The 27430-nt window shown below is 39.1% G+C and overlaps 1 protein-coding gene across 5 annotated transcripts in view; it reads right to left on the bottom strand.

Moving 5' to 3' along the window:
• The window catches only part of tsc2 (TSC complex subunit 2), an 84089-nt gene that overhangs the window by 38135 nt on the left and 18524 nt on the right, over positions 1–27430 (bottom strand). For all 5 annotated transcript variants that reach the window (XM_060840549.1, XM_060840548.1, XM_060840547.1 and 2 more), the window contains exons 7-22: positions 23312–23360; positions 20795–20920; positions 19897–19970; positions 19597–19723; positions 17189–17332; positions 14669–14806; positions 13847–13950; positions 13404–13485; positions 12757–12912; positions 12319–12438; positions 10328–10450; positions 9208–9314; positions 8225–8375; positions 4523–4645; positions 3416–3550; positions 1850–2039 (exon numbers count right to left, since the gene is read on the bottom strand). In XM_060840549.1, coding sequence (XP_060696532.1) covers positions 1850–2039; positions 3416–3550; positions 4523–4645; positions 8225–8375; positions 9208–9314; positions 10328–10450; positions 12319–12438; positions 12757–12912; positions 13404–13485; positions 13847–13950; positions 14669–14806; positions 17189–17332; positions 19597–19723; positions 19897–19970; positions 20795–20920; positions 23312–23360 — 1949 coding nt within the window. The remainder of the gene's footprint in view (positions 1–1849; positions 2040–3415; positions 3551–4522; positions 4646–8224; positions 8376–9207; positions 9315–10327; positions 10451–12318; positions 12439–12756; positions 12913–13403; positions 13486–13846; positions 13951–14668; positions 14807–17188; positions 17333–19596; positions 19724–19896; positions 19971–20794; positions 20921–23311; positions 23361–27430) is intronic.

The raw sequence follows: 27430 nt of genomic DNA on the forward strand, positions 1-27430 counted from the left end.
ACCCTGAGGTTACAGAACAATTTGATGCACTGCCCAGTAGTGAGCAGGAAGTTACAGGTTAATTTTAACTCCAAGAAACATTATCAGTTTGCCTAATGGAAGTAAAACTGCAACATAAAATCCTAAGTGACAGGAGTAAGCCCATTCAGCCCCTCAGACCGGACTGCATTATACAACAGATCATGTTGATCTGATTGTCACCTCAATTCCACTTTCCTGTCTTCTTCTCATAACCATTGCTACCCATATAGATCAGAAATCTATCTTAGTCTTTGATGACCCAGCACACTACTTTGCTGGGGTAGGTAATTCCAAGACTGACAACTTTCAGGAAATAAATTCCTCATTTCCATCTTAAACAGGAAGCCCCTTATTCTGGTATTGCATTTTCTCTGGTTTGAGCTCCCCCAGGAAGAGAACCTCTGCCTTTGGTGACTATTCCAGCAGACAACTGTGGAGTGGCACTGTCTAATGTTTACAGGAAGGTGGAAGGCTTGCAGGAGTCCATAGTTCATTGCCTCTGAATTTTCATGCCTTTTCCATGCTTACTCTTATTTCAAATATGCCTGTGAATATCTCCAAGAACAAATCCCAAGAATCAAGGTTTCAAACAAAGGAATTCATGTGGAGGTGAGATGCATCTTCTGCATTTTAGAGAACTTGAGAACTTCTCAAGATCTATCAAGCATCATCCATCCCTACTCCCCCAAAGTATACAAGAGATTATCTGCTAGGTTATTTACCCAACTTCTGACTCTGACGCTCAGGAATGCAATTTTCTCGAGCACCAGCAATGAAACTACAATTTATAAATGGAACCATGAATCTAAAGCTTTAACATATGGAATTTGCCATGGTCTACTCCTTCCAAAGTTCTGCTGACGTTACACTGACCAGTCTCTCCAATTCCATACATTTGAAAGGAATGTCACTTCTGGAAGAATGTCAAGGAATTTCAGAAAGACGCTTCAAAGGAAGAGACACAATGTAAAACCTGAACCATCACCTGAGAGTTACATGTCTACTGCTCAGAGATTTGTTCTCCATATTTTGTGCGATAAGTCAGTCTGTATGAAAAACATATTGGTGTATTCCACAAGAGAAGGGATTAAAAATCAACTCCACCTCTGGTTTGTGCATGCCAGCCTGCTTTGGGCTGGAGTGTGCCATGATGGTTACTGCTGGAAACATCTGCTTGACATGCCAGTGCTTGTAGGTAAAAGGAAATGACAGTCACATCTCCCTCTCTAATTCTCTCTCTGATTGCTGAAAGCAAATTGCCAGTCAAAAGCTACAGCTGAATAGGAAACCAAACAATCCCTTTGCGCTAATCTGCAAAACCCAGGCTCCCCAAACAAACTGTCCAGCTGCCAGAGTCAATGCCATTGGAATTACCCAACTTACTATTCCACATGGACAAACTGAAGCTTGACATACACCCTCATTGCTTTTTACTCACTTTTCATTTCTCATCTGTGTGTACTCTGTTGCATTTTATTTGTTTTTGTTTTAGTAACTAATAAACTCACTCTTCCTTCAAGTCAATAAAGCCTGGTTAGGTTCCTCTTAAAACATAAATACATTAACATTGGAAAAGGTATCCATGAAGGAAGGGATCCTTAGTTTGAAGTTAACCTTGATACAACCAATAAGGGGGGACAAATTGAATAAAGAATTGGAGTCAGGGTGCCTCTGTTCACTCAGTAACAAAAACAAATGTCCCTGTCACATCAATGTTGGAAATGGTAGATATTGCAATTGAGCAGATCAGCATTACAAAACATGACACCTCCCACTCATCACTAGTTACAATCACAGAAGAGCCACTAATGCAACCAGATAATCTTACTTGATAAAAATTCCAGCATTGGGATAGCCATGGTGAGGGTGGCAGAGATATGAGTCAATTTGAGAATAATGCCAGGAAGCAGCTTAACCATTATGTCGGGCATCTCGATGATACACATGGTCAGTGTTACTACACACTGTTTGGCACAACGGTAGATCAGGCCAGTATCAAGGCAATGAACAAATTCACGCTGCTCAAAATATAAAGAACAATGGATCATATTAAGACAATTCATTTTGGTTATTCAGGGATCTTAGCCAGAAATATGGTCACGTAGTAATAAAATTGCAATTTCATTCATGCTCATCACATTAAATCACTGCAGTTAAAACTGAATTTGCAGCAGACTCTAGGGCTATTTCAAATTCTGGATCTGCCTTAAATATTTTCAGGTGTTTCTAGGGCAGTTTTAGTTAATCATGTCAAGGAGAAATAATGATCCAACTTAAAACTAAATCTTCAGGTAGATCAAACAAAGTTGTAGATTCATTGCAATATACGAATGAGCAGGTTTGTCTCTTCAATGCAAAGTAGGATGTCATGTACATCGATTTATCTGGCTGATCATTCATTCGCAACCCACATTTAATTACTTATATACAATCTAATCACCACCCCTTGACATTTAATAACGTCACTGTCATTGAATCCTGCATTATCAATGCCTGGGAGGGGGGGTGGGGGCTGTTTACCGCTGACTGGAAACTCAACTGCACTCACCACATGTAGTGGTTACAAGAGCAGGTCGAAGGCGAGGAAGACTGTGGCGAGAACCTCAGCTCCTGACTCCCCAAAGTCTGTCCACCAACTACAAGATACAAGTCAAGAGTGTGATGGAATAATCCCTACTTGCTTAGATAGGTGTAGCTGAAAATGTGTTGCTGGTTAAAGCACAGCAGGTCAGGCAGCATCCAAGGAACAGGATGCTGCCTGACCTGCTGTGCTTTAACCAGCAACACATTTTCAGCTCTGATCTCCAGCATCTGCAGACCTCACTTTTTACTAGATAGGTGTAGCTCCAACAATACAAGAAGCTTGACACCATCCAGGACAATGCAGCTTGCTTCATTGACACGACATCCACTCACTTCACCACTATTGCTCAGTAACAGCAGTGTGTAATATCCTCAAGATGCACTGCAGAAATTCACCAAGGATTCTGAGATAGCATTGTCCAAACATATGATCCTTTCCATCTGGAAGGACAAGGGCAATAGATACATGGGAACACCACCACCTTCAAGTTCCCCTCCAAGCCACCCACCATCCTGAATTGGAAATATATTGCTGTTCCTCTACTGTTGCTGGGTCAAAATCCTGGAATTCCCTCCTAAAGGGCATTGTGGGTCAACCTACAGCACATGGACTGCAGCGATTCAAGAAAGCAGCTCACCACCACCTTATCGAGGGCAACTAGTGACATGCAATAGATGCTGGCCAGTCAGCAATGCCCACGTCCCATGATTAAATGAATAAATAAATAAATTCCCTCTGCACTCTCTACCCTTCTTTCAGAAGATCCATGTACGGCCTAACAAAAACACATTTAGCTACATTTTAATTTACCTGTTTAGACTGGTCCAAGTAAATATGGTATGAGGTGATAACAGTCAGCACCGGGACAACTGCCAACTGGACATCAGTGCGAGAGAAACCATCAGGTGTGTTCCTCAACCTCTCTGCTAGCTGGCGGTCTGTGACCTAGAAAATAAAGTCTGAAATGTCGGACATGACGACACCGGCTTGATATTTAACAGCCTGCTCAAAATGTTATTTCACGGAGTGCACCAATTTCTCCCACAATTAATTCAGTCCTAAAGGGTTCATATCATTCAAGTCAACAGCAGATATAAGCAAATTGAAGAGAAAACCTTATCTTTGAGTATCCTCCAAGATAATCTGTACTGTGCGTCTTAGCTTATTTGCCACACAATCTTTATTGATGTAGCTCTAACCAGACAGAAGAAATGCAAGTGCGACAAAACAGAAATAACCCCTTTTTTAAAGAAACTTTATCACAGTACGAAGACAGATACAGGCACGCCCACACTGCGTGGGCAAGTCTTTTCTGGCTAGACACAGCACATTCACCAATCTGGAAATGCTTAACATAACATTTATAATAGTAAAGCAATGTCTTCATGTCTGAAATAAGCAACAAATGAGATTCATAGAATCCCTACTATGTAGAAACAAGCCATTCGGCCCAACAAGTCCACACCAACACCCAGAGTAGCATCCCACCCAGACTCACCACCCACCACAACCCCCAACCCAACTTTGTAACCCTGCATTTCTCCCATGGTTAATCCACCTAATTTATTTATCCCTGGACACAATGGCAATTTAGCTTGGCCAATCCATCTAACCTGCACATCTTCAGACTGTGGGAGGAAACCTTAAGAGATCAGATCAAGACTAATTTCCCAATTAATATGTAATTAATTAATTACTTCCAGGAATCAACATAGCAGGAAAAGAAATAATTTTCCCAGATGGTCCAGTCAACCATGAACATGGAAGGATTTCAATTAGTTTGCAATCTAGTTAATATCAGCATGGAAATGATACCAAAGGACTGCCTGCATCTGTCAAAGCCCCAGTCAAGCACGATTCCTTTGCAAAGATAAGGAAAATCATGGAGTATAGATGACTGAATTAATTTTACTTTACCATGGCACAGAGAGCTGAACAGAGTTGGTCTACGCTGCATGGAGAGGTCAGAATGAGTCCTTTATACTTCAGTAATTCAGGTAGTTTATCCAGTACAAGTTTCAGCACCTTCCAGTCGGTCTCCTTTAAACAATAAAATAATACAAACAAAAGAATGGAAGATGTATAAATAATTACCTTTTAAGTTGCAAATGTCACAAAGATACTCAATCATCCTAAGTATTTGATTGTTTTGCCAGCACCCTCAATAGACGGTTCCAAAGTCCAAAAGAATGTAACTTTATGAAACTGAACTACTTTTAGGTGCTGCTCAAATTTGTGAATTTTAATGGAGTGGATAGCTAGAAATGGTTTAAAAATGATTTAAAAACCAGAGAACACAGGCTGAAGGCAAAGGAATCCACAGGGAGATGGTGAAAACATTTTTGAAAATGCAGCAAGCTATCACAATTGAGAATGCGGTGCCTGAAAGATGCATGGATTTATGTTCAACAGTAGCTATCAAATGAATAACTTCTAAAGTACTCACAAGGGAGAAGTATCACAACTTTGGAGAAAAAGGAGGAAAGCAGCAGAATATTAGACAGCTCTTTAAAAGAGCTCCCTCAGTCATGGCAGGCCAAATGGCCTCTGACCACTCTGACTATTAAACAAGAAAAAAACAAAGCTGTTTAAATTGCAACAAAAAAAAATTGATTTTTTTGGGTAAAAAAGAAAAGGAAGAGAAGAAACACTGAGAACAGCAGGAACACTGACTAAAAGCACAATTTCGTAAGCAGGTTTTGAGTACTTACACACAGGGAGAAGCGAAGTAAGGTGGAAGGGGTTTTGAAAACAGAGAGGGGAATTGAAGGTTTTACAACTGTGTCTTCAGCTGCCAAATCCCCAAGCTCTGGAATTCTTTCAACCATCTTTCCACTTTCCTGATTTAAAATACTCAAACTTTAATTCTTTGCCAAAACCTCTGGTCATCTGTGCTAACGTCTCATGGCTTTATAACACCTCGGGAAGCACCTTCAGCTTTTTTTATTACTTCAATGATGCTATATAAATTCAGGTTGCTGTTAAGACAGGGATACATAGGAAATCAGATTAACAAAGGGCTTGGAACAAGACCAATAAGAGTGGAGGAAACGGTAGTAGTATGGCGGGGTAAGGCACTGGAGGGATGAGAAGTGCATTCAATATCAAAGGCAAGTGATAAACAGAACATTACCTTTGAAAGATCAACACTAGGTCCTGATTTACCATTTGCATAAGCATGTTTTAAATAAAATCACACCAAATTGATTGAATTTATAAGGTAACACAACACAAAATGCTTCCAATTTCTCTTACACTTTCAAAATAGAAACTTTAGTTTTTAACACCTTAATTTTTACATGTACCCTCAAGATAATTGCCAATGTACCAAACTTATTCAAAAAGGAAGGAGGACAAAAAACACTAACTACACACCGAATAACTTAACATTGGCCATTGGGAAAATGGGTTCATTATAAAAGATATAATAGTAGAGCATTTCAAGTCATAGAATATAATCAAGCAGAGTCAGAATGGCTTCATGAAGGAAAGTCATGCCTGGCAAATTTATTGGAGACGAAGACAAGCAAAATAGAAATATAATAGGATTTCCAAAATGTGTTTGATAAGGAACCATACGTAAGGCTGCTTGATAAGAGCCCATGATGTTATAGCAATATATTAGCAAGAATTAAGGACTGACAAACAAAGAGATAACCAAGATTAAGATTGAAGGAGTATTTTCAGGAAGGCAACCTGTAAATAATGGAGTGTCACAGGGATCAGTGCAGGGCCCACAATTATTTACAGTATGTATTAATGATTAGGATGACAGAAATGAATATAATATTGCTAAGTTTCCAGATGACAAAAACAGATGAGAAGGAGAATAGTGAGGATGACATGAAGAGTCTGAGGATGGATCCAGACAAGTTAAGTTAGTGGGCAAAAGCTTGGCAGTTGGAATATGAAGGAGGAAAATGTGAGGTTATGGACTTTGGCAAGAGTAGAGTAGCAAATATTACTTAAAATTGAGACACATTGAAAATGCTGCAGTAGAAGGGGCATTCACACATGAATCACAAAGTTCAATGGATAATCAGGAAGGCAAATGGGCTGTTGGGGGGGTGTGGTCTTTAATTCAAAATGAAATGGAGTATAAAATATTGACATCTTGCTAAAACTATACAAAGCATTGGATCATATCTGAAATACTGCAAAAGTCTGGTTCTGGGGAGGAGAGAGAGAGATGAGGCAGAAAGGCGAAGTTGAGAGTTATTAAGACCAACCACGATCTCAACAAACAGTGAAACAGACCTGACTGGCTAAATGGCCTACTCGTGCTCCTACTTAATGTGGTGTTATGGCCATCCACTCTACCTCACCTTAAACCAACCCCCTCCCTCCCTCCCCCCCCCCGGCATTTTTGCTAACTTATCAGACTGCTTATTCACCATACAGCAATGAATAAGCACAACATTCCTCCAATTAAGTATGAGGAAAACCAAAACTATTGTTTCAATCCATTCTTAAAACTCAGTTTCTTAGCCTTTTCCTTCAGAACAGTCAGAGATTATGCCACTCTATTCACCGTTTTATGCCATGTTTGATGATAAGATTTCAACTGTGTACTCACGCCATCAATGAGAGAACTATTTCCACTTCCTGAATATGCCCAATTACATCCATCTCAGCTCAGCAGCTGTGAAACTCTCATTCACCTCTTCATTATCTCTCAACTCAACTACTGCAACGTACTGCTAGCTGATCTTCCTCATGCTGTCCACTGTAAACTGAAGATCATCCAAAACTGTGCCATGTACAACTTTACTCACAGCAAGTTCTGTTTCCCTACTATCCCTTTGTTCACTGAACTACAATGGCGCCTAGTAAAATTCTCATCCCCATTTTCAATTCCCTACGTCATCATGTTCCTCCCTTTCTTTGTAATTTCCTCCAAAAGGTAGAACCGTCTTAACATCCAAGAGTTCATTCATACTGGTCTCGTATACATTCCCAAACATAATTGATCAATCTTTGGAAACGGGACCTTCAGTTGTCTAGCCCACAAGGTACAAAACGCCCTTATTATACCCCTACCATACCTTTATCTCACTTTACTGTTAAAATACTCGTTAAAACCTACGCGTTTGGACAAAGGTTTGGTCATCTGACCTAATATCAATGCTGGAGTTTGGGTCATATTGTTCTATGATTCTTCTGCAAGGCACCTTGGGACTCTGCATTACTTTAAGTTGTTTTAAAAATCACAATGCATCCCGGCTGAAACAGCTCGCCCCACAATTCACAGCTTTAAACAATATGCAAATAATTCTCTGGTTGAGGACAGGATTGAGGGATATGAGCAAGTCAAGTTTAAAAGAAGAAAAAAAATGATATACTCTGAAACACAATGATTATAAGCAGTATGGAAATGATGACACATGGAACAAAAAACATTGGATAAACACTGGACAGATTTCAATCAAGAGTTGGAAGAGGAGTATAGAGGGAAAATGAGAAGACATTTGGAAAGTGCTTCCTCAGCAGAAATTAGGTACAGTCATTAGCCACAGTAAATGTACATGGTCTGCAGAAGGAGCAGCCAGTTGAGAATTTAAAGGAATATTTTAACTCATTTCATATTTGCGTGTTTTGATAGGAAACCATTTTGCTTACATGTTCGAGGCACTGGAGAAGAGCATTAAAAGCCAAAGAGAAAGGTAAATAGCCCATGCGAATGGTGGTATTCTGAGCTGCTGCAGGGCTTCCCGCTGGTGGAGAAACTGTACCTTGTCCTTTTTTCTCACAACCTCTCTTCTCAGATTCACTACAACAAAATATAATTCAGTGAACATTGGAGATTTTAAAGGAATAAGGTTTTGCTTAATCAAGCTGAGGGATTATGACTTGTTATAACTTGTATTCAAGTTAACGCTATATCTAAAAAGTTACATTAATGTCAACTCATTTCTAGAACTAGAGGGCATAGGTTTAAGGTGCAGTGAAAGATATAAAAGGGACGTAAGGGGCAACTGTTTCACACAGAGGGTGGTAAGTGTGTGGAATGAGCTGCCAGAGGAAGAGGTGGAAGCTGTTACAATGACAACATTTTAAAGGCATCTGGATTGGTATATGAATAGGAAGAGTTTGGAGGGATACAGGCCAAATTCTGGCAGATGGGACTAGATTTCTATAGGATATCTGGTCGGCATGGACGATTTGGACCGAAGGGTCTGTGTCCCTGATGTACAGCTCTATGACTCTAAAATCAATAAGTAGTCATGTTATGTCACGTGACCCAAGTCCACCCATAGACTCCAGAACTTGAAACCAAAAGAAAAAATGCTGGAAAATCTCAGCAGGTCTGGCAGCATCTGTAAGGAGAGAAAAGAGCTGACGTTTAGAGTCTAACTGACTCCAGAACTTACTTTCCTCAAAAAGCTGTAAATGCTGAATTAGTTGAAATTTTGAAGATCAATGTCGTTGAATTTTTGTTAGATGAAAGTACCTAGGGCATGCAGCACATGGTGTTGATGTAAAATTAGCCACCAGCTTGAGCCTCAATGGTCCACTTCTGTTCCTATGCTCTGGCGTAAGTGTTACAGACTCTGAAAGAATGAATTGAATGAAGGATAACATTGAAGCTAAAAATTACCTACCTGCTTCCACAGAGACAATATGGACTGAATCTCACTATTCTATCCTTATTTGGCAGTCCAATGCGAAAGAGTGAGTCAACTCGAAGATGCAGAAAGAAATTGAATACCTATGAAAAGAACTTTGCTAGTTATTTAAAATTACTGTATTCATTGATATTATGTTACTGACATTTCAAGACATTGAAAAATGTTGTATCTTTCATATAGATTTTTCTTAAATTATTTAATTTTACAGTAAACAAAATATTTTCTTGATGCAGAGCTATAGTTAGAGGATGTAGATACATTTGAGAAAGCTAATTGTTTTTCAATTCCTATTTCAGATCTCAAAGTGTCATGGTCTATAAAAAAAATCAGTACAAATAATGAACTTACTTTGAGATATTCAAATTCAGAGTTTCCACCCTAAATAATCATTTCATGGAACAAGTTTTAAGAAAAGTTATAAATTGGATAGTCACTGTACTCAGCTGCATTCCATGAGTAATCTGACTGCCTTGTGAAGAGAGGAGGGAAAAGACCACTACAATATTCAGGAACAAAATCAAAGATTAGCAAGTTCTTCAAACCAATACAGCAATTGTACTGGTCATTTTGAGAACTGAGCAATAAGTACATAGACCCATAGGCCAGTTATACCACATTCAGTGCATAGTACACATGAACATCAACATAAAGACAAATATTAAATTGGGGATATTTCTAATTCTGATTGCCACTCTGTGGAGTGTCATTCCTCTTCTGAAAATGCAATGAGATAGGTTGGTTGACAGAAACGAATAGCCTGCCAAACGTTGTCTAAGCAGTCCTGCCACGACCTGGGATATTACCATGGTAAAAGTCACTAAATAAATGCAAATCACCGGAGGCACTGCAGTTTTAAGCCACCATTCTATCGTAGACTTGAATCGTGTAGCACCACACTATATTGAATCACAGAGCAGACTGACAGAAGAAAATAGTATTTTCGATGTTAATTAGTTCATTTCAATCAGAGAACTACTGCAAAGATAATTTGTACATTTATCCAACATATACAGTCCAGTACACAATGGGTTATTAATAGAACTGAACATTAGTTCTAAAACTATTATGAGATGAATTTTCTGGTCCTACCTACCTTTAGGCGTATACTGCTTGCAATGGAAGATGTGTACATTTGTTGGTAATGTGACTGAATGTGACTAATCAGAAGCTCATATACCCGGCTTGCGTGACTGGCTGGTAAACAATACAATTTGGTCTGGAAAGAAAAATATGTGTTAATACAACATAAAATATCAGAATCAATTTAAATTGCAGATATACAGTACTGCTGCTGTGTGGCACTATCAGATAGGATGTTAAATGCCTGCATTGCCGAGAGATGCAACAGATCCCACAGAACCATTGGAACAAGTCGCTGTTCTGATCATTATTTATCACCTATTAACAACTGAAACAAATGATATGACCATAGTTTATTGTTATGGATACAAACTGGCTCTGATTTGGACATGAGACCAGAAGATTTTGCAGCACAAGTAGGCCATTTGACACATCTAGCATGGCTGATCTGATAATCCTCAACTCCACTTTACTGCCTTATGCTTATAACCCTTGATTCCTTGAATCATTAGGGATATATCTACCTCAGCCTTGAATATACTGAATAACACAGCCTCAACAACCTTCTGTGGTAAAGAAGTCTACAGATTCCTTACCCTCAAAGGAAATTTCTCATCTGCCTTAAATGGAAGACAAATAATCACATTAATATAATCCATGATTGACCGCTCCTTCAAGCAAATCGATGGAGTTACTTTTCCTGTAGGATATTATTTAAAACTTTCGCTGCCTGACTGTATGAAAGATTGATTGACTGCAGAATGTATTCAGTACAAAATTTGTAAAATCAATATTCAGTTTCAGTTCAACATTAAATTATTAGCCCACTTAAATTTTTCCCAATCTACACTTTATTTTGGAGTGTAAATTATGCTTCAAGGGCACATGGTTGGTTTATAATATCAGCAGCCGTTTCCTTGCTCCAGAAGTAGCTGAGCTCAATAATGCATGAATGGAGAATCCAAAGGCCACATTTTTATATAAGGAACAGATTGTTTTGAATATGGCTTGACCAGCATTTTGAATTTTTTTCAAAATTCATCAAGATAAACAGAATGCATCACTACACCCACTGCACATATATTTGCTGTATTGACTATCTCTAAATATATAATGATAGTAGTTTTAAAGAGACAGAAAAGTGGAAGTCAATTCACTTTGTATTGAAGAGTGCATAGCCTTTGTGGGGAAGCGCCATCTGCTGGTATAAAAGGTTTACTAACCATATTCTTATTCAGAACAGTGTGTGTTGTTGGAAAAACACAGCAGGTCAGGCAGCATCCGAGGAGCAGGAGAATCAACGTTTCAGGTCAGAGTCCTTCGTCAGGAATGAAGGGCTCTGGCCCGAGATGTCAATTCTCCTGCTCCTCGGATGCTGCCTGACCTGCTATGCTTTTCTAGCAACATACTCACGACTCTGAACTTCAGCATCTGCAGACCACATTTTCCCCTTCTTATTCTGAACATTCATACCAAGTTAAATTAATTGGAAGAGCATAGTGAAGCCTATTTAGGATATCAGAAATATTAGTGTATGAATAAAGGTACAAACTCATCAAGAAATTATTCAACTTGGATTGATGATGTTGTGATGCACATTTCTAGTGTAGCAATGAAGTGAAACCATTTCCCTATAACTTTCTTACTTCATCAGATGCCATGCTTGCATTCCTCTAAAAGCTCTCAATAGAATTTGCATAACTCAGCACAACTAGATTAACCAGTAATGAAACAGCTAGAAACGCCCACAAGGAGATAAAGCATCTAAGGACAAGACATGCTTGTTAACAATTTAAATGCAGCAATTGATGACAACAAGTGGGTGACAGAAGAAGTGAAATGGTTTCCATGATGTACAGTTCGCTGAGGGTAAAATGCCATGCTAATATTATGATCCATCTAATACATTTGCACATCAACTTAACTCTGAAGATGACTGATGATAAACTGAACATTTCAAAACAAAAAGACCTGATGGAATTAGGCAAGAGATTTATGTTCAACCTGAAGAATCTCTAGAAGCCCCAGGACAGCTGTCTTCACATCCTCCAGTGGAGATTCATATAAAAAATCACTTTCCACAGCTTCCACAACAGGTGGGTCAATGAGTGGCCGATTAACAACCTTGAAAGAGAAAGAGAAGTTTTTTTCAACTTACAGACAAACAAATACATCATAAACAATTATACACAAAGTTTAAAACCCTGAAAGGTTACAATTTGTCTCTAGATTTATCAACACATACTTCATGATTTGGTTCCAGTGTAATTGATCAAAGCTATTGTCAAATATCATTAACATCACACAATCATGACAGAAACAAATTCTTGCAATATGTGCAAAGATCAATCGGAAACAAATCACACACTATGTACCAGGCTTGTATCATCAAACCACCAACGCTCTCTGTACTTAACATTGACTGTAGTGCTCATAAAATACCTTTTCTATAATATCCAAGAGATTATTAAATTGAGGTGTGTTGCAGTCTTCTGCCAAGTCCACTAGCAGCTGAGAGGCTAATTTTCGTACCATATGATCTTTATCATCTGCAATATGCCCTAGCTGGGGGATCACTATAGCTTCAATCAGCTCCTCCTGTTTAAAAAACAAGACAGCATTTGCCGTGAATTAACAAGCAATACCACAAAACTTTGTACACTCTCAATATTTTTCTCTGGATACAAATATTCCAATGGAAAATATCCAAATTCAAACTCAATGTATGATATTTGTAACTCAAAGTTCCCTTTTGCAAATTTAAATACTTCAGCTGATTAAAGAAAAAGCAGACTTAATTAAAAAACTTATGAGGGGCTCACTAGGCAAGGGTTGCACTACTGCAAGGACATAGAAATGCAGAGTTTGGATTGCTATCATGCTCTCACCTAACTGCACTGTGGGACTTCACTTCCACTTAGAATGCCCCACAGCTATACATTGCATATAAAATTCAGTTTTGGTGAAAGTTCAGCAATACTGACCTGCAGTGTACCATTTTTATGGCAGACCATGGATGTGATCTTAACACACTGTTATGCAGAGTTTCTACCCTACTTTAAACATCACTCTTCAACTCTCGTACTCACTTCATACAATTGCCGATTGATGCTCAAAACAAATGACAAAACATCAAGAGCTTTCTTGCGAATGGTGCTCCGATTCTCATTCCTGCAGAGATATGACGACATTGGACTAAGAAAATATTTAACCACAGCAATATTTCACACAAAAATAAACTGCAGTTACTTTTCTATATTAATGGAAGTGCATATTGCCCAAAAGGTACATCGAAGGTGAAAAACAAAACTGAAACAGAAGCTTATATAGTACATCAGGACACCTTCATCTCAATCAAGATGTAATGCAGTGGTAAAGAGTTGTATCCTAAGCATTAATTGGTCTATTTTGAATACCATAAATTTTCTATATCCTCCCACTCCACAGAATTTATCTAAAATAGTCTGACAGAAACTATTACTAAGATAAGTACTGGGCATGGCTAGTTGCAGTCATGAAGGTAGCTGCTTACCTGAAGAATTTCTCCATTAGTTCCTGCAGATTTTGAATCCAGTAGTGTTTTGCAGGATGAATAGACTGAGCCCGGTAGGATACAAGTGTTAGGACAGAGACCTCCTTAATAATTTAAGGCAGAAATATATAGAATGTTAATGTACACTAGTACTTAAACTTTGTCACAAGAAAAACAAGCATTTGATTATAGTATCTCATAGGCTCATTCCCTGAACCTTGCAAGATTGGAACAATTTAGAGCAAAAAGTCATTGTCATTTATCACGAGGCAACTGAACCTCAGGACCATGATGGTGACTTGTCAGCTTGGTTTGATCTTTCAAATTCAGATATGTGCACAGTGTATGTTTACTCCGACAATAAGTGACTGATAATCCCTTACAGGCTGAGGCAGGAGAAATTTAAATGAAGAATAAGAAATAATAGAGGCTATAAACAAATATTTTGTACTTGTCTTCATAGTAGAAGGCAAAAATTACTCAATGTAATGGATTACCAAAGGACAAATGAGACAGAGGAAATTAATATCAGTAGAGAGAAGTATGATGTATCAGAGGGAACTAAGAGCTGACAGTCCCTTGGATCTGGTGGTTTACAGCTGAGATGCATTATTTGGAAAGACCAAGACTGACCATATTACTGAATAGAGGAGCAGATTCCAGGAGTATTGGGCTAATTCTAGTTTCTATGTTTTGTTATGTGCACAGATTATACTTTGCAACTGTTTGGCATTTATCTGAATGTGTTAGCTTGAATATTTTCTACTCAGACAAATTGTAGTTTTACTAAAAAGGGTGACTGAAGTAATTTTCGACTCTTACCGGTCTCTTATCAGAGCACTTCTCAATCAGTGTGAATAATCGCTCCTGCGGACCATGGTAATCATTCTGCTCATACAACTCCTCTATAGTGGTTAACAGTTCATGTACAATAACTGACAGCTCATGGCTACCCAGTGTCTAAAGTACAATTAGGACAAGAAAACACGATTGGTACATTAAACAAATACCTAATCACAATATCAGGACGCAAGAGTCACAGGCAAGTCATTTGAATTCATTCCAAAGAGTGGTAATTATAACAAGACTTGCAGTAGTTAGAAATATTTTACACAAAAGGAACTGAATTCACCATCAAAAGCAAGTGAAGTTCCAATACCAAATAAACAGAGGAAATATGTTTTTCCTTTTAAGCTCATAGTTATTCCAAGCACAATTGTCTATTCGTTGCCTGATGATGATGAGCCTTACTGGACTATCTCAGATGACTGCTAAGATTCATTATGTTGAAACCATGCAAGGGGACAGCTTTTTTCTTGATCAGATATTAATGAGCCAATGGGTTTATTCCAATAAACTAACATTTTCACGATCGTCTTTTGTATCTTCATTTCTTTTAAACTGATTCTCAAATTCTCAAACTGCCAGGGATTTGAATTCACTGATTAGGAGCCCAGTAATGTCACCACTAACCTGTGGCATCCACGCTTAAGGAAATTTGAGCTTTGCAGCTTTGACTATGAAAGCACAAATAACAAAAGGACTGACAATAGGAGAACTTTTTTTTTTAAATGAACTCAGTCTTACATGATCCACCCTGACAGGGCAGTGGAAACAGATTCAACAGTATTCTGAAAAGTAAGCGAGGGTTTGATTACGAGTAGTCAGCATGGCTTTGCGAGTGAGATCATGCTTCACAAATTTGTTAGAATTCTTTGAAGTAGTGATCAGGAAGGTTGACAACGACAGTGCGGTAGACGCAGTCTATATGGATTTCAGTAAGGCCTTTGATAAGTTTCCACATGATAGGCCGTTCTGGAAGGTCAGAGCGCATGGAATCCAGGGCGGGCTGGCAAATTGGATACAAAATTGGCTTAATGGTAGGAAACAGAGGGTAATAGTGAAAGGATGCTTGTCGAACTGGAGGCCTGTGACTAGTAGAGTGCGTCAGGAGCCGGTGCTGGGCACATCGCTGTTTGCTATCTCTATCAATGAGTGGATGAGAATGTACAAGGCATGATTAGTAAGTTTGTTGATGACACTAATATAAGCAGTATCATGGACAGTGAGGAAGGTTATCAGACATTGCAGTAGGGGGTGACCAGCTGGGGAAGTGCGCCGTATGGAGTTTAATATAGATAAGTGCGAGATCTTGCATTTTGGAAAGTCAAATCAAGATAGGAATTTTATGGTGCATGGTAGGGCTGTCAGGAGTGTAGTGGAACAGAGGGATCTTGGAGTTCAGGTTCACAGTTCTCTGAATTTAGAGTCACAGGTAAACAGGGCAGCGAAGGCGGCTTTTGGCACACTGGCCTTCATCAGTCTGGGCACCGAGTAAAGAAGTTGGGAAGTTATTTTGCAGTTATATAAGACGTTGGCGAGGCTACACTTGGAGTATGGTGGTCAGTTTTGGTCACCTTGCCAAAGGAAGGATGTTATTAAACTGGAAAGAGTGCAGAAGAAATTTATAAGGATGTTGCTTGGACTCAATGATCCGAGCTATAGGGAGAGATTGGACAAGCTAGGACGTTTTTGTTTAGAGCATAGGAGACTGAGGAGGGACCTTATAGAGGTGTATAAGATTATGTGGCATTGATAGGGTGAATGCACTCAGTCGTTTTCCCAAATGTGGGGAATCAAAGACTAGACAGCATCAGTTTAAGGGTCGGGAAAGACTAAAAGAGAACCTGAGGGGCAATTTTTTTTTTAACAGAGGGTGGGTACGTATACGGAATGAGCTGCCAGTGCAAGTGGTTGAGGTGGGTACATTAACAATATTTAAAAGGCATTTGAACAAATACATGGATAGGAAAGGATTAGAAGGATATGGTCCAAGTGCAGGGAAATGGAGTTAGTGTGGACAGACATTTTGACTGGCGTGGACCAAAGAGCCCGTCTCCGTGCTGTAGGATTCTACGAATCTATGTTTGTTTCAAAAGGAAAACATTGCAAGACTATGCAGGAGGAGACAGGAATGACCTGTTTCAAACTGTTGGTACAAGCACAACGAGCAGACTGGTTTCAATCTATGCTGTGATATTTTAAATAATTAATGACAATCTCATTGTAAAATTGATTTCAAACCCAATATGCCTGTTGACATCACAAACATGTCTGAAATGATTGACAGTTTAGGAACCTTCACAATGGGAATAAAATTGAACAGTGCACAGCAGCTGACACTAACTGACGATCAGTTTAACCTGTTGTCGAGTGAATATTTTTTCTCTCTCCAAAGAACTTTATTTGAATCAAGTGTACACCTTGGACACAGAACAAGTAACCAGAAGCTCAGCCTAAAGGTAAATGTTAAAATTCAAATACATCCAACTTCAAACTCACCTGGATTTGTTGAAGTAACCTTTCAATAATATTTAAAAGTTGTTCCCAGGTAACCACCTGCAACTCTTTTCCATATTTTTTGATCAGTCTAGTGATAGACAGGACAATTTCATAGGAAACTACTGCATTGGCACTTGTCATAGCCTGAAAGAAAATCACCAATTGCAATTTTATTGGATTTATTTTTATACAAATTCCAATTTGAGCAAATTGTCTAATGACTCAGTTACAGAGTTTAATAATATTTGAAATATCACCAAGTATCCAATATCAGCAAAGTTAGAGCAGCTATTGTTGAAAATTATTGCCAATTTTGCTTGAGTTACTGAATTATCAATATAGTCAGTATTAGTGTTTAATATTAACTGAGTTACAAAGTGCCCAACACTAACTAGATTAGTGTGGAATATTAGCTGAGTTTTTAATGCTGAATGAATTCGGGAGTGTCTAAAATTCTGAGTAAGTTACTGTTGTTGAATAAGGGTTCAAAAAAGATTTACAGTGCACAAGGATATTGCAAGGTTGAGAAGTTTTAAGCTAAAAGAAGAGGCTGAAATTATTTTCTTTGGAGCGTCGAAGACTGAGGGGTGACCGTGTAGAGGTTTATAAAATCATAAGGGGCATGGATAGGGTAAACAGACTAGGTCTTTTCCCAGGGTGAGGGAGTCCAAAACTAGATGGCATAGGTTTAAGGTGAGGGGACAAAATTTAAAAGGGACCTAAGGGGCAACTTTTTCATGCAGAGGCTAGTGCGTGTATGGAATGCACTGCCAGAGGAAGTGGTGGATGCTGATATAATTACAAACATTTAAAAGATATCTGGATAGGTATATGAATAGGAAGGGTTTAAGAGGGATATGGGCCAAGTGCTGGTAAATGGGACTGGATTAATTTAGGATATCTGGTCAGCATGAATGAGTTGGATTGAAGGATCTATTTCCTTGCTATATATCTCTATGACTCTATGACCATAGCTAAACAGCGTGTTGTATTAAATTTTGGTTTGCAGTGGGAGTAGTTAGTATTGATAATGAATCTGTATATAATGAATTTTGACTAGATTTCTTATCTGACATTGATTAAATGTTGAGCATAGACTGAGTTATTACATAGGGCCCTATTTGGATAAGTAAAAGAAAAGCAAATACTTGTTTTAGCAACGCTTCTACTTAGAGACAACAGAACTGGTTACAACAAAGAAATAGCAGACCAATTAAATGTATACTTTAGTTCTGTCTTCACAAAGGAAGAGACATAATGGGGCCTAATGGGAAGGAAGAGCTGAAAGAAATTAATATTAATATTAGTTGGGAAGTAGTTGAAGAAACTAACAGGACTAAAGGCAGATAAATCCCCAGTCCTGATAACCTTCATTGTAGAAAACTCAAGGAAGTGGCCTTAGAAATAACAGTATTTTTTACTTATTCATTTCTTTGTGGGATATGAGTATTGCTAGCTGGCCATCATTTACTGCCCATCCCTCGATGCCCTTGAGAAGATGGTGGTGAGCTGCCTCCTTGCAACGATGCAGTCCACCTGCTGAAGATTGACCCACAATGCAATTAGTGAGGGAATTCCAGGATTTTGCCATCTTCCAAACTTCTCTGGATTGGAGGGCAGCTAACGTAACCCTACTATTTAAGAAGGGAGGCAGAAAGGAAACAGTGAATTGTACATTGGTTAGCTTGACGTTGACAGTGGGGAAAATAGAACATAGAACAACACAGCACAGAAAATCATCCATGTGCTTATCTAAGGATTGTTTAAATCTCCCTAATGTGGCTGAGTTGACTACATTAGCAGGTACTGCATTCCATGCCCTTACCACTCTCTGCGTAAAGAACCTGCCTTTGGCATCTTGGAAGAATTAGGGGGTCTCTCATAGAAATCTACAAAATTGTAATAGGATTAAACAGAGTGGGTGCAGGAAAGATGTTCTCTATGCCTGGGGAATCCAAAGAACCAGGGGTTGGTGCCCAAGGATAAGGGGAAGGCCTTTTATGAGAGATCAAAGACGTGGGGAGAAGGCAGGAACAGAGTACTGAATTAGATAATCACCCAGGATCATATTCAATAGTGGAGAAAGCCTAGGGGTCAAATGACCTTCTGCTGCTCATATATTCTATGTTTCTCTAACAAGGTGGCAGTTGAGTAAGACAAACATTTGACAGTCACAAGTGTGTCTTTTCATATTTTTAGCAATGTTATTGGCTTACATTTGGAAAGCAAGCTGAATATTGATCCCTAAATTAATGTTTCTTTAATGTCAGTTATTGGATTGGCTTTACAAGTTCAAGGGAATAAAGTCTGCAACACAAATAATTTCTGTCAAAAGGAAACAGTATGAATTCAAAGTCCCATTTTAGGAAAATAAGCTACTGTCTAGTTAAAAGATAACCCAGTTTTACCTTATAAAAAGAGGGTAAAACGGATGTTGGGGTACTCTTCAGGGTAAAGAGACGATGTGCACCCCAAAGAGCCATTCCAACAAAGAATACTGCACCTCTCAATAAAGCCGCATCATCCATGTGCACTCTAACATTAGGACAACAAAGTTTAAAACATCAAAAATTATTGACAGGATATCCAAGAGCAGCTAAAATTATATACATTTTACTACATATGAAACAATTTCAAAAAAAATGACAAATTACTGAAATACTTCAAGCACTTTTAATTAAAAGTATAGAATAAAAATATAACCATACTTATCCTCCATAATGCGACACATTGTATAAATTGCACTGTGGCCCAGATGAGTTCCCAAGACTTTGCGCATCAGCTGGAAAAGAACAAACTCTTGAGCATTTAGGTCAATGTCAAAGTCCTTGCAATTAGATACAGTGTACACTGAGGTGCTAAAACTATCCAATATTTAGACACATTATACCTATTTTGCTCTTAAAATATATTTATGTACTGGGTGCAAAATTCTATGCAATACAGTCCATCAATTCTTTATTTTAACAATGGAGCACAGTTGACATCAGATGAGTGAGCTGTCTCACAGAAATATGCATCTAATATTCAATAGTGTCAATGGGTGTAAGCACAGACCCAATTGTGATTTCTACCTGATACAGGAACTCCAAGACGTTCATCTGTAAATAACAATTTAGGGGAACAAACAGGCCAATCTGATCAACAGATATGTGCCGACCTATAAAGTCACCTGTTGTCTTAAAGAAAAAAGCATCTTCCAATTCTGGAGCAATTGCATACTCACCAGAAACAGCTACTGCCAGCCAACAGGTTAAACTTTTGCACTTTAAAAACAACCATAAATAATTGTGAACTGAAAAGGGGTCATTAATGTTTTTTTTCAAAATACTTTGTTCACTGTTGTCTTACTCTAAATAGCTAAATGGCTCGAAACGTCAAACATCTGCAAGGGGTGCTTGCAATTGTTTACATAAGAATTTTAAGGCTTTATTACTTATCAAGTATCATTTTGATACTCATACTTGCCAAATAATGGCAAAGCTGTTGGCAACACCTTTGTAAACATAGCCTGTGGACGAACTTCTTAGGGGAGTTAATCTAATTTTCAAAAGTGATTTCCAATATTTACACTTGCATTGTGACACAAGTGCTAAATCAAGTTACCTTCCAACAGGACTCACAAAACTCCTTGACATTGACCGTGCGGCAAAGCGTAATGATAAATCCCGGAAGAGACTCAGAAGGCAAAGAGTTATAGCAAACAACGGCATCGAGGACTTGTAAAGAAACCTGAAACAAATGTTTTTTTTCTACATTAAAATGTGTTAAATATTAATTTGAGTGTACAAAACACGCCGTCGTCCAAAAAAATACACTGTGTAATCACAGGATCTATGGCATCAATACAAAGCAGCACCTATGCAAATTATTTTTAGCTCTTTGCTCACGCTATACACACACAAAATGGGATTAGAGAAATGGAAAGCAAGAAGAACATTTGAGAATAGTTCTTGCATGGATAATAGGATGACAATCATTGTTTAGGCTGAACTAATACTTCACTATACATTCAAACTATGCCATGAGAACCTGCCTAAAACAATATAATCAAATCTTTAGAACACAAATCTTGACCACAGGCAATCTGATCTCCTCTCCAATAAGATGCAAATTCAGAAACATCCTGAAATTGCTTTTATTTATTTTTAGCCAATCATCATGTTCAGCAGTTGAGACTATAATTTAGCCAATGAATTATCAAATGAATGGTGGACTAGGCAAACATGATAAACCCAAGTAATACTGCAAGCCATTTCCAAAGGCAAATACACATGTAACACATGGAGATCATACCAGTGTGGCTCCTAGAACTCTACAAACAAATTAGGAGCAGTAGACCAATCGGCCCCTTGAGCTGGCTCCACATCAATTAAGCTCAAGATCGTGGTTTATTTGACTGCAATCTCAAATCCACATTCCCACCCACCCTGATTATTTTTACAGTGAAACATTTTTGTAAGATACCACACCATTTTACTTGTTTGGACTATCGTCTGAAAATGAGAAGAACAGACACTGCTTTAAAAAGTGGACAACGCGAGGAGTTAATTGCAGCTTTAGAAAAAAAGAAGCTAACTGATGTATGTGCAACAATGGTACTTTTGAGAGACAGTGCCCAGATAAAACAAGACTAACTGTATGTTGAAGCCACATCTTCCCAGAGATTTTTTTTGATTTTTAAGTGGCACCAGTTGTTATGAATTCAGGACAGTTCAACTCAACAGATCCCTGAATGGCCAGGATGTAGTTTACTACACACTCAGTGAGGAGACTGAAATGGAGAGAAGCAAGAGCACTTCATAGCTAACTGCATCAATCTTATTCTCTCCCCTTACTCTGTAATGTTATTCTCTCCAATTTTCTGTCAAAAGAGCAGTAAAGCAAACATCTAGAAACGCTGAAAGAAATACAAAGACACCAAAATGACCCTGAGTCCAACCAAGCAACCAGTGAACTATGATTGATCATCACTGGGCCAATAACCTCAGGACATCATTGAAGGAAGGAAAAGGACTGTAGAACCAACCCTTTTAGGTTTGTAATTTTACACCAATGATGCAGAATTATGTTCCTCTAGCTATTTGGTCTCTCCACTCATAAGATGTGTTTGTTTGCGCATGTTAGTTGAGAGGGGTAAAGTCCAAGAAATAAACTAGAAATCATGCCTTTTTAAACTGCTCTTTTTAAATTTAAGAGTCTTGCAATAATTTTTTCTTGTTATTGTAGTAATTTGGTGTGGATTATTTTTTATTCTAATTAATAGCAAGTCAGAGGCAAAATGGGATATGAGGTAGTTTAATTAAATCTTAACATTTGTCACGATACCAGGAATAGTGGGACTTTATTTCTAGTGCACTCCTCCAGTGGGACATGACACATTCAAGGGCTTTACTTCCACCATCTTTTCAGGAAGAGAGTTCCAAACACCCTCAAACCTCAGAAAAACATTCATCTCATCTCGGTTTTAAATTGGCAACCCCAATTTTTAAGAAGCGACCTCAAGTTTGAGAAATTTTATTTGAAGCATCATCTGCTTGTGAATTCAAGCTTAACCTCATTGATTTTAATACATGTTAGCCATCTTAACAAATGTTCATATACTCAAGTCTGACTGCTTCGAAAGAACAGCAGTTTTACTTACAAGAGTTCTACGAGTATATGAACATCCTGGTTTGAGTGTGATAAAAAATCTATTACACATTCTCACTTGGCAGCCTGTGTTTCCATCTTCTACTAGTGTGACATTAAAATGTTACATGTAAACAGTCACATCTTCATCACGCAAGCTAACTACTCTAAAAGTATTAATTTAAGGAACAGATATCAAGTTCACATCAATTCATATCTTCACAGTGCCTACATGAAAAAAAATCACAGAAATATAAACAACTCATCTAATTTAGGTGTCTGATTCAATTGCCAAAAAAACACTTACAGGTACATTATATTTACCCAGAAGGTTTTACATGAAACAATAATACATAGGATACTACACAGATTTATGTTTGCAGTTAAAGGGGTTTTCTAAATCACTTAAAATATTCTGCTGAAAAAATGGCAAGTGTTGAAAATCTCCATTGTAACATAAGGCTGTGTACATGCTGAATATCAGACACTAACCTCTATATCTGTTGGCACTGTGGTCAGATTACAAAGAACACAGATTTTACTGCAAGAGAACAAAGCAATACATTAGTCTTGTTAAGACTGTACATTACTGTATCACTATAAGAGAAAAGAAAGATTGATAAATCAGCAAATTAAATTGAACAATCACAAACCTTAAAATAAAAATAGAAAAGTTCAAAACTACTCACAGCTGTTTTATTATTGTTGTGGTTCTGTTCGCCGAGCTGGGAATTTGTGTTGCAGACGTGGTGACATCCTCAGCGCTTGGGAGCCTCCTGTGAAGTGCTTCTGTGATCTTTCCTCCAGCATTTGTGGTGGTTTGAATTTGCCGCTTCCGGTTGTCAGTTCCAGCTGTCCATTGCAGTGGCCGGTATATTGGGCCCAGGTCGATGTGCTTATTGATTGAATCTGTGGATGTGCTTACTGATTTGAATTTGTGGATGAGCACATCGACCTGGACCCAATATACCGACCACTGCAACGGACAGCTGGAACTGACAACCAGAAGTGGCAGATTCAAACCACTACAAATGCCGGAGGAAAGATCACAGAAGCGCTTCACAGGAGGGTCCCAAGCACTGAGGATGTCATAGACAGGGGACGAAACGTCTGCAACACAAATTCCCAGCTCGGCGAACAGAACCACAACAACGAGCACCCGAGCTACAAATCTTCTCCCAAACTTTGTTTTATTATTGTTACATTATATGATTGTGTATTTTAAAGAGGTTTTAGACAATTCGGAAATAATTTTGTTGTTATTCTGAAAGGAAGCCAAATGGATAATAATAGTATGAGGTGTGGAACAGTTGGTGCTACAGTATGTCTGCCAATACAACAGACATGCAATACGTTAAAATCAACAGAAACCGACATGAGTATACCAAGTTCTTGTGTGACAATCTGTTGCTGCATGTAAATCAAGCTACAGCCTAAACCAGTTACAATAGGCCACATAGCTTTATCACAATTCTTCCCCCTTCTCTTCTGAGCCACAGAACCAGGCTCAGTGCCAGAAATCTGGCCGCTGTGGCTTTCAGATATGTGGATCATTGGGATACCTTTTGGGGAACGTGACACTGTACAAAAAAGACAGGTTGCACCTGACTTGGAGGGGCACCAATATCCTGGGTGGAAGGTTTGCTAGAACTCTTCAGGAGGTTTTAAACTAGTTTGGCAGGAGGGTGGGAACCTGAGCCATGGATCAGATGATGGAGTAGGTAGTGAATGGCCAGACGCAGTGTGCAGAGACTCGTGAGGAAGGAAAGGCACTTGACAAGGAAAAGGTGCAGTCAGTGTGATGGGATGAAATGTGTCTATTTTAATGCAAGAGGTATCAGGAATCAGGATGACAAACTCAGACCATGGATTAGTATTTGGAAATATGATATGGTGGCCATTATGGAGACTTGGATATCACAGGGTCAGGATTAGTTGTTGGATGTTCCAGCATTTAGCTGTATCAAAAGGAATAGTCGGGGAGGGAGTTAAAAAGAGGTGGAGGAGTGGCATTGCTAATCAGGGACAGTATCACAGCTGCAGTAAGGGAGATAGTCAAGGAGGGTTTGTCAGTATGGGTGTAGGTCATAAACAGGAAAAGCGCAGTCACTTTATTATGAGGTTGTTTAAGAAGCACCTGCTGATAGTGGGACAAACCTGTCCAGCACCGAGGGAAGGAAGGGATGGTAGGGTGAAAGAACCTTGGGTGACAAGGGATGTGGAACATCTAGTCAACAATAAGAAGGAAGCTTACTTAACATTGAGGAGGGGAGGATAAGACAGGGCTTTAGAGGGTTGCAAGGCAGCCAGGGAGGAACTGAAGAATGGAGTTAGGAGAGCTAGAAGGGGGCATCAAAAAGCTTTAGCAGGTAGGATTAAGGAAAACCCTAAGGTGTTCTACAGTAATAAGATGAACAAGAGGATGGCCAGAGCAAGTGTAGAGCCGATCAGGGATAGTGGAGGGAACTTGCACCTGGAGTCGGAAGAAGTAGGGCAAGTCCTTAATGAATACTTTGCTTCAGTATTCACTACTGAGAGGGAGCTTGATGTTTCTGAGGACAGCATGAAACAGACTGATGTGCTGGAACAGATTCATGTTAGGAAGGAGGATGTGCTGAAAATTTTGAAAAACACAAGGATAGATAAATCACCTGGACCAGCCGGGATGTACCCGAGGTTAGCACAGTAAGCAAGGAAAGAGATTGCTGCACCTTTGGTGATCATCTTTGCATTCTGACTTTCCACAGGAGTAGTGCCAGATGATTGGAGGGTGGAAAATGCTATTCCTTTCTTCAAGATAGGGAATAGGAATTATCTTGGGAATTACAGACCAGTCAGTCTTACGTCAGTGGTGGGCAAAGTAGTGGAGAGGATTCCGAGAGACAGGATTTATGATTAATCAAACTATGATTTTCCAAGTAGAGATAGTCAGCATGGCTTTCAGAGCAGCAGGTCATACCTCAGAAACCTTACTGAATTCTTTAAGGATGTGACAAAATACGTTGAAGGTAAAGCAGAGGATGTGGTGTACGTGGATTTTGGCAAGGCGTTTGACCAGGTTCAAGAATATGGTGCTGGAAAAGCAAAGCAGGTCAGGCAGCATCTGAGAAGCAGGAAAATCGATATCTCGGGCATAAGCCCTTATCGGTTTGATACGGTTACCCACGGTAGGCTCATTCAGAAAAAAAAGGAGGAATGGGATACTGGGAAGCCTATCTGTCTGAATACAGAATGGGTTGGCCCATGGAAGATAGAGGGTGGTGGTAGATGGAAAATATGCAGCCTGGAGTTCAGTGACCAGTTTGTTCCGTATGGATCAGTTCTGGGACCTCTGCTCTGTGACTATTATAAATCTGGATGAGGAAGTGGAAGGGTGGGTTAGTAAGTTTGCCAATGACATGAAGGCTGGTGGAGCTGTGGACAATGTGGAAGGGTGTTGTGGGTTGCAACAAGACACATTCAGGACGCAGAACTGGGCTGATAAGTGGCAGATGGAATTCAACCTGGAAAAATGTGAAGTCCTTCATTTTGGAAGGTCAAATTTGAATGCAGAATACAGGGTTAAAGGCAGGATTCTTGGCAGCGTGGAGGAACAGAGGGATCTTAGAGTCCATGTGCACAGATCTCTCAAAATTGCCATCCAGGTTGATAGATTTGTTAAGGCGGCACATAGTGTATTGGCTTTTATTAGCAGGGGGGGTTGAGTTTAAGAACCACAAGGTTATGCTGCAAGCTCTATAAAGCCCTGGTTAGAGCACACTTGAAATACTGCGATCAGTTCTGGTTGCCTCATTATAGGAAAGATGTGGAAGCTTTAGAGAGGGTGGAGGGGAGATTTATCAGGATGCCGCCTGGACTGAGGGCATGTCTTTTGAAGAAAGGTTGACAGAGCTAGGGCTTTTCTAATTGGAGTAAAGAAGGATGAGAGGTGACTTGGCAGAGGTCTATAGGTTGTTGAGAGGCAGATAGTGGATATCCAGAGACTTCCTCCCATGGCAGAAAGGTCTATCATGAGGGGGCATATTTTTAAAGTAATTGGAGTTAGGTTCTTTACTTGCGGTGGGTGTGTGGAATGCACTGCCAGCAGTGGTAATAGAGTCAGATAAATTAGGGACATTTAAGTGACTCTTGGGTAGGCACATGGAGGATAGTAAAATGAAGGGTATGTAGGTTAGTCTGATGTTAGAGTAGGATAGAAGGCAGGCACAACATCGAGAGCCGAAGGGCCTGCACTGTGCTGTACTGTTCTATGTTCTGTAAGTATTGGTTTTTAGACAGTAGCAGCAAGCTACATTATTGGGGCTACAATAAAGTTAGTGATTTTTGGGAAGATTTGTAGTTCAGGTTGATGATATGGGTATAAGTTAGCTTGCTGAGCTGGAAGGTTTGTTTTCAACGTTTCGTCACCATGACTAGGTAACATCATTAGTGAGTGTCTCTGGTGAAGTGCTCGGGTATGTCCCACCTCTCTATTTATAGGTCTTGGTTCCTTAAGGTGAGTGATGTCATTTCCGGTTCTTTTTTTTTCCAAAGGGAAGGTAGATGGGACCTAAGTTGATGTGATTATTGATGGAGTTCTGGTTAGAGTGCCATGCCTCTGAGAATCCTCAT

Source organism: Hemiscyllium ocellatum, chromosome 20 (assembly GCF_020745735.1).
Source record: "Hemiscyllium ocellatum isolate sHemOce1 chromosome 20, sHemOce1.pat.X.cur, whole genome shotgun sequence".
Lineage (NCBI taxonomy): Eukaryota > Metazoa > Chordata > Chondrichthyes > Orectolobiformes > Hemiscylliidae > Hemiscyllium > Hemiscyllium ocellatum.